Genomic DNA, 8,514 nt, shown 5'->3' on the forward strand with positions numbered 1-8,514 from the left:
TTTAATAAGTTTGAATTAAAAAGTATTAGAAACATGAAATAAATTTTGAAAGTTAAATTTGTTCTTTGATTAAGTAAATTTATTGGCTTCTTATTCATCATATTTTTGGCCTTTTTTTAATAGATAATTTTGAGTTCTTAGGTATTTTTTAAGTATTGTGTAATATTTAATTTGAAGATTTAATAATCTGTAATTATTGTAGAATGAACTGAATTAAAATCAATAGAGAAATTCTATTTTTGGCTTGTATACAGTGAAACTTGTGCATAGATAGGTACATCTATAAAATGATAGACGCCTCTGTACAAAAAAATAAATAAATTAATTAATAACTAACTATACGAATTTAAAACTATCAGCGCCATTTTTACCGACAAAAAAATAAGGTTTTTCAATTCGATCGTTTTTAGGGTTCCGTACCCAAAGGGTAAAAACGAGACCCTATTACTAAGACTCCGCTGTCCGTCTGTCCGTCTGTCTGTCACCAGGCTGTATCTCATGAACCGTGATAGCTAGACAGTTGAAATTTTCACAGATGATGTATTTCTGTTGCCGCTATAACAACAAATACTAAAAAGTACGGAACCCTCGGTGCGCGAGTCCGACTCGCACTTGGCCGGTTTTTTATATTGTCTTCGGTTACTGCATAAAACTATTTAGATGGATTATATCGCTTTAATTGCGAACCTATTATAAATTTAAAATACATCCCGACGTTCTAACCCTTTACAGCGTTCAGGGTCAACTGGTGACTGAAGAACAATAATTGGGTATATTCATCTCTCTGTCAAAAAAAACTCAGCAAGTTAATGTATTTTCCTTGTCAACAGGTACCTGGCTTCACAGCTAACCACGTGCTTAACTTCAGCAATGGCTACGCGTCGAGCCAAGCCACTCTAGAATTAGAGGCAGCTGCGCTCTCGCCCGTGCCTACTCTACTGATTCGGTAAGAAGCTTTACAAAAAAAAAATACAAAAATTGTTTATTTTATAAAACAGAGTACATATAATTTGAGGGATGGTGTACGCCGGTAGTGTAGCAATATTTTTGCCTGTATCTTCCGTGATTATTGATAACTAATACACCTACTAAGTTAAGCTATACTATTTATTAATTTATTTAATTTATGGTGCGCCCTGCCGGTGGACACTCTGGGGCGGCATGGCCTGCACTGCAGATTGAGCGCTGGCAGGCTTTACAGGCATGCCACCCTAAATGACTTAATCCGCCGCGCCCTCAGCACTGCCTCTCTCCCAGCGACTTTGGAGCCGTCAGGTCTCTGCGCAGCTGACGGGAAGAGACCTGATGGCTGCACGCTCGTGCCCTGGAGCCTGGGTCGCCCTTTGGCGTGGGACGCCACCTGCGTGGACACGCTGGCTCCGTCCCACGTGGAGGGGTCGGCTCGGAAGCCTGGGACTGCCGCGGACCAGGCCCAAACTATCAAGCGCCGCAAATACGCGTTCTTGTCGAATGAGTACGAGTTTGCGGCGCTTGCAATGGAGACATTGGGCCCGTGGTCGACTGACACCAAGAATTTTGTAAAGGAAGTGTCGGTCCGGTTGATAGGCGTCTCAGGCGATCATAGGGCGGGCGCTTTCTTTGCCCAGAGGCTAAGTCTGGCGGTGCAGAGGGGTAACGCCGCTAGCGTCCTTGCGACCATGCCGGAAGGAGGTGATTTGGGGGAAGTCTTTTATATTTAAGGTTTAGTTTTAGGTTTTGTTAGCATAAGTTTAAATTGTACATGTTAAATGTTAATGTAAATTATTTGTTATTAAATCCGTAAATTTCTTTAAAATGACGTTCTATTAAAATTTATATTATTTACAAACATTTACTACCTATGTGGTCTGGGTGAGCAAATTTTTAAACAGAAATATATTTTCAGAGTAATTGAGATAAAAGGTAAAATCATTCAAGTTAAGTGATACGGCTGTAGTTTATTAGCAAACATTGAATAATTTCATATTTTACAGGTGCGAGGCCTCCATATTCGACATATGGAAGTCGACGAGTCAAACCTTAGTACTTCGGGAGCGGAGCGCGAACCCCGCCTCGGCTTTAGGTCGTAGTTTCACAGGTAATGCCCTAGGCCAAGGTTTTACAGGTTGCCGGGAATTTCGGCAATTTTGGAGAGAACTTTTGGGTATCAATTCAATCGCTTATTGAAAGCGGGTGAGGCAAACGGTTTGAGAAACCAGCGTAAGGTCTGAGTCACCGTCGAGTCTAAAATGGTCCGGGTCTGAGCCGACGCTTCCGACACTTCATTTCACTTCACTATAGAAAACTGAAGTGATGGACGCTTCAGTTTTTTTAATGAGGTGCCACATTACGCTAGTTGATTTAATTATTTGACTCGCCTGTGCTAATTTGTAATTTGAATACATATTAAAGCCTACATTCGACCCTTCGGTAATCTCTACTAAGACGGTGAAAGTTGTTATTTGAATATATTAAACTCAGGGCGCACAATAGGGTTGTTGACACATGTTGGATTTTACAACAAAAAAAATACAAGACCTCAAAGATTTTTTTTTTAAGATACAAAAGGGAAAAAAAAGTGATACCATTCGACTACATACATAAACGCAATATTTCACCGACGAAACCAAATAAGATGCAAATAAATTAAAAATTTCTAAATTGTAACTGCATAAAGGAAACAATACCTTTTGTTTAACAGATTAGGGCCCGAGCCCAAAAAAATCATCTGAGATAAAATTCATACTATAATTACCTTTTCATACTTCGTTTTTCGGAATCCGTATACAGGAATGGGAATTTAAATTCTTTTTTGAACTGTGATACCTAAAATTTAATTTTAATATTATTTTAACTGGCCTTTTAACACACTGACCTTTATTACCTAGGCTATAAGAGTTCAACTGGAAAAATCAAGCAAATGAGAAAAATTCAAACCATATTTTTTTATTCCACAGGCGCTGCAGCAGAAACACGCCTACCTACAATAATGGTACTACTTCTTCAATTCTTCCTTAAAATATTATTAGGAAAATATGTCGAGACTTCAATAAGATAGCTGGTTTAGTTGAACCCGGATTTAGTTAGTGATTGCATAATCTAACTAAATAAAAGTAGTTCATTCGGAGTTATAAGCAATGTCATTTAAGGACAGGGCACAAGGTCTAAGTGTGCGTAGACACACGTGCGCGTGCGCTAAAATGTTGGAGCCGTGCACGCACAAGTCACGCAAGCGGTGTGCCGTCCCTCATAAGGATGTGTATATTACAACGCGCACGTGCACGTGTAGGCACATGCATCCAATCTGCACAGGCCTTTATTAATAACTGAGGGCCAAAGCTGCGTAGTTAAATCAAATGTGTTCTGATTATTAATGCCATGTTTTAACGGTATGATGAAAATTTGTAAATGTATTGTAAATTTTTTAACAAATTAAATTCAAACGGATCACTCAAGTTTATTAAGTCTACGTCGGTAAGCCAAAGCAAACGGCTCTTAAGCTCCTCGTTATAGAGCGAAACATGTCAAGTAACATTATGTTTTATAAACGTGAGTGACTCATTTTAATTACTTAATATGTCTGAGTTTTACCAACATTTTTTTTTATGTGCTTAATATGGGTAATTGTGGCTACGGAGTGTAGTAAACACACTAAACGCAAGAAGCAAATGTGTCAAAACTCGCAATAAATACTAATAAATGTGAATTTATGTCATGTGAACCTATTTTTGTACAATAAAGTGATTTACTACTACTTTACTACTACAAAAACTGGGCCAAATGTAAAGGCTAACCACACTTATCTACCCGTTTGCCACACCTATCCTTATTGACCTTATTTCCTATTGTAACAACTTTGTTAAACGAATCGTATGGTTGGATATTTAAATTAACACACATTTCTGTGAATCATTATTTTATATTAAGCAAAATGAATAGTTTCATGTTATCAGTTCATTCTACGAACTCACTCCTTCGACTCTTCAAAGTTCAGAAACATTCAGCATTCGGAATCAAATTAAATCAATACATTACATGCACACATGAGTTGCAGAGAACTAGTTCACTGGGGCGCCTCAACAAATTCTAGTTCAATAGTGTCATATGTGTCTACGGATAGTTCAAACACTCAGACGCTGTAGAACAGTGCACTCTCTGACAAATGTGAGCGATAGAAGCGTTTGGTCCACATCACTCGAGTCTCTTGTTACCTACGTTTGAAATTTCTATATTCTAAATCGATTCAGAAATATTTCTGCTTTCACGCTATTCCAGAAAATGAAATGAAGTTTCATCAATAAGTTTTATGCATCAAAAGTTATTTTGAAACATTATCATTCGATTTATAGATACCGTTAACATAGACTGATTTTAGAATAATTTACATTGTATATAGTACATTGTTATTTGTGAAATCAAAGGCCATGTTTAATATTATATAAATAACGTTTAAATTCTTATAAGTAATAGTCCAAAAATAAGGTAATTATGTCGTGTAAATACTTAAGATACTTATACGCTAACCTTAATACGTTTACTTTAATTTTAAAAGCCACATAGAGGAATAGTGTCGTCAAATAACTTATTTTGTCATTTTGAATATGTTATTTTATTAATTTTGTAACAATACTGTTCACATTTTTTGTCTGCACTTACAACTGTTTTTATTGTTAATTCACTGATAACTACATTGTAAAGTTACATTTCAAATACAATGCAATTTTTGTAAGCAACGATATATTTAAAGTATTTTGCAGGCTTGAAATCTTTAAACTTCTATACTATGAAGTACCGTGCATTGCTAAATTAACTTCCATCATAATGTTTAAGTTAGAAATTGGAACGTTCAATCTATATCCTTTGCTCCGATGTTTGATTTCGTATCTGAAAAATAAACTTGAATACCTACTTGTATAAATGGACAAATGAACTAATATTATTATTTTATATTTCACATCATTAATGAACAAGTATTAGATTTACGTTTGTAAAATTAATTGCAGTTTATTGTTACTGTTATTGATTAATATTAGCAATATGATGACTAACTGATTATACAGGAATTAGTTAATGTACTAAAATATTGTTTATTTAATTGTTAAAACGTTATGCCTAGATGTGATTCAGTAAATAGATATTGGTGAAATAGTTTTGTAAAATATTAGCAAATCTGTTTTAATGATGTTAAAGTTTTTCATAAAATTATATTTTTAAGCTCTAAAAGTGTTATTTGCGCATTTTTGTACAAATAAATTTTTCTTTCCATACCTTAAAAGATCGCATTAATGATTTATAACAAAAAACTTTTTTTAAACGTTTAAAAATTATCAAGATCCAATATGCAGTATTATTTAATATTTTTGTGTATATATTACTTATGAATATTTTTTTAATTCTTATTTATATCCTCATCCAATATCGATGTAATTCCTATATAGTTGAATTGTAAACTATTCTACTATACTGATTTATTGTTTGCCTATTAATAAAATGTTATTGTGCATTAAATAAAACGTGATTTAGTTAATAATAAAATAATTAAAACTATGAAGGTTAAGCAAACGTTAATAATAAAAAAGTCATTGTATAATTTTGTTTTAATTATTTCTACTACTACCTATCGTAAATTCAGGTAGGTAACTATTATGGTCTACATCACACAGCTATCATTATATATGGCCCATATGTAGATGATTTTATAACCCAGGTAGCAAAATGACGTCATTGACGTCATAATGACGGCATTATTACGTCATAATGACGTCGCTGACGTCATAATGACGTATAAATGCTACTCGGGAATCAACGAAAGTGTAAGTACGATATCAAATTTTACCCCTCCATGGTGCGTTGAAAACCACAAATTACGACCAGCATAAAGATAAACTTGTTACAATTTTTTTTATCTGTGAAAATGTTATTGTTGCCTAATAATGTCGATGTCGATATAATAATGACATTCCCATCATCCGCACATCTCTGAAAAATAAAGGAATTTCATTTGACCTCATTTCAGGTATCAGTAGAAATGAAGTGTTATTAAGTATGTAATCAAATGTCGCAATGGCAGTCGTAACATGCGGTTCCTGAGCACATCATAAAGCAGAACCTGTACATAAAGAGTGACTCACGTTAGACCGGGCCAGGTCCGGGCCGGAGTGAAGCTTCCGGCGCTTCGTTTTCTATCGAAAGCATCACGTGCTCACAGGTCACCTGTTATAGAAAATTAAGCGCCGTAAGCTCCGGCCCGGACTCAGCCCGTTCTAATTTGTCATCCTAAATAAGGCATTAAACACTCCTGTGATGTTTTTAAACCTAGACTCGTATTTGAATGCCTTTCATTATGTAGCTACCATCTAACCCAGGTAGCATTTATACGTCATTATGACGTCAGCGACGTGATTATGACAGCATTATGACGTCGCTGACGTCACTTTGCTACCTGGGAAGTAGGTACTATTCTAAATTCGACTGTTGTTGCAGTATTGGACTAAATATTGTCTTCGGTTACCGCGATAGTTACTCATGAAATAAAACTATGAAAACGGATTATATCGCGTATATTGAATTTATAATACATCCCGACGTTTCGAACCCTTTCTTTAGTGGTCAACGGGTGACTGAGGAAAAATTACAAAATGCAAAAATACCCACATAATGAACAATCATTAGTTTTCATAGTTTTATTTTATTGGACTAAAGTTACCTAATTTTACGATACCATGAAATTTGCCCGTCTGACCCCTCTATGGACTCTAACTTATTGCTATAGCTGACATTATAGTTCTCTTTACGTAAAGTCAGAGTGGCCCTTTTTCAGAGCATTCAGCCATTCGAAACGACTCAGCAACTCATCCACACACGAGCAAAAAGCGGTTCCATTCAACCCTGTTAGGTTCGTAGTAAACAATCGATGAGTTATTATCGCTCGGTCGCAGGCGTCTATTCAGTGACGCTGTATAAAAGAAAAATAATATTCACCTGCTATTATTGCACGTGAATTATGAATAATTCAGAACGCAGCCGCAAGCGGTGGGTGATTTGTTCCGATTGTATTTTGTTTCTGTTGGAATTTTTGAGCATGGAACACGGTGATTTTTCTTTTGTTTGAATGCGGACATGGGATGTGATTTTAAAGGGGCCCACTGACTATCAGTCCGCCGGACGATATCCGCCTGTCAGTTAGAACAAAAATTTGACAGTTCTGAATAACTGACAGGCCGATATCGTACGGCGGACTGATAGTCAGTGGGCTTCTTTAGGTACCTTTACAGCAACGATCTTCAAGCAGAACCCCAACTAGTTTTTCCTTTGAGTTAGATTTTAACCCCCTTATTCATAAACGTTTACTAAAGTTGGCAAGCCGCTAATAGATAAGATAAGATAAGATAAGGGGGTAAGGATATAGTGTTCAAATCAAAATATCTTTATTTGCTAGAATATGGTACAATCAATCAATCAATCAATCTTTAATGTCAAAAACGCATGTCAAAAATTGCAATACAACAAGGCAAGATCTTATGGCTAAGTTGGCCAAAATTCACGAATAATCCTGGGATTGAGTAGCCAAGTCAACCCCTGTACTTCTCATTGTAAATCGTTAAGATTTGATAAGCTTCGGTGATAAATTTTAGATACCTACAGTCTGTATCAAAAGTATAAAATCATCCTATCATACATACATTTATCGTGTAAATTAACATATACTTATATCATGTGTATGTATACTATGACATATACTTTTTCACCTCAGCAGCTCGAACAAGCCTACTTTCGTCACTCCCTGGAGTGAGGAAAGTGCGACTTTCCTCACTCCAGGGAGTGAAACAATGTAGCTTTTTAATTTAGTGAAGGCCATGAACTTCGTACCGTACCGGTACCGTACGGTACGGTAAAATACTTTTTTTTCTGTTTATTCTGTGTAATTCGAAATACATTTTAACCTTTAATATGTTCTCACTACTGAGGTGAAAAATTATGTGTGCAACACGAGAGCAAAGTTATTTTACATCTCGTGTTTTTGAGTCCCTCGCAAGAAAAACCACCTTTCCTCTCTTGTTGCACAAATAACTATTGAACGCTCAGTGTAAAGATAAATCCCTATGTGGAAAAGTATTACAGGATGGCAGATACATTTGACGAGTTGTTTCATCCGCTACTATCGGCGCGATTCGGGAAATGAATTAGAGATTCACTAGATATGAAATAGTAAAGATATGTGACGTCCCCCGGGTAAAGGTACCTTATGGCGGTTGGAGCTTACGTTATTATTAACGCCGCTCAAATTAATATTGGATAGCGCCAGCCGCCATAAGGTACCCTTTGCCGTAAAATGTCACATATCTTTACTATTTCATATTTAGTGTCTAATTCATTTCTCGAATCGCGCCGGTATTGAGCGCTAGTTTTAAGGAGGGCCATCTTTGAGCTAATAGTTGCCCCCCACAATAAAGAATTCATTTCATTTCATTAATGCTTATTTAACTTTTAAATAGATATACAATTTTGTCAAAGGGTTTAAAATGAATTGTGTTT

General features: G+C 35.8%; 1 protein-coding gene across 1 annotated transcript in view; it reads left to right on the forward strand.

The window, feature by feature from the left end:
* The window catches only part of LOC134755204 (uncharacterized), a 106,974-nt gene extending 103,583 nt beyond the window's left edge, over positions 1 to 3,391 (forward strand). Inside the window, exons 5-7 of the mRNA XM_063691729.1 lie at positions 831 to 946; positions 1,974 to 2,077; positions 2,937 to 3,391. Coding sequence (XP_063547799.1) covers positions 831 to 946; positions 1,974 to 2,077; positions 2,937 to 3,037 — 321 coding nt within the window. The 3' untranslated portion in view covers positions 3,038 to 3,391. The remainder of the gene's footprint in view (positions 1 to 830; positions 947 to 1,973; positions 2,078 to 2,936) is intronic.
* The last annotated feature ends 5,123 nt before the right edge of the window (positions 3,392 to 8,514 follow it).

This window comes from Cydia strobilella, chromosome 2 (genome assembly GCF_947568885.1).
Source record: "Cydia strobilella chromosome 2, ilCydStro3.1, whole genome shotgun sequence".
Classification (NCBI taxonomy): domain Eukaryota; kingdom Metazoa; phylum Arthropoda; class Insecta; order Lepidoptera; family Tortricidae; genus Cydia; species Cydia strobilella.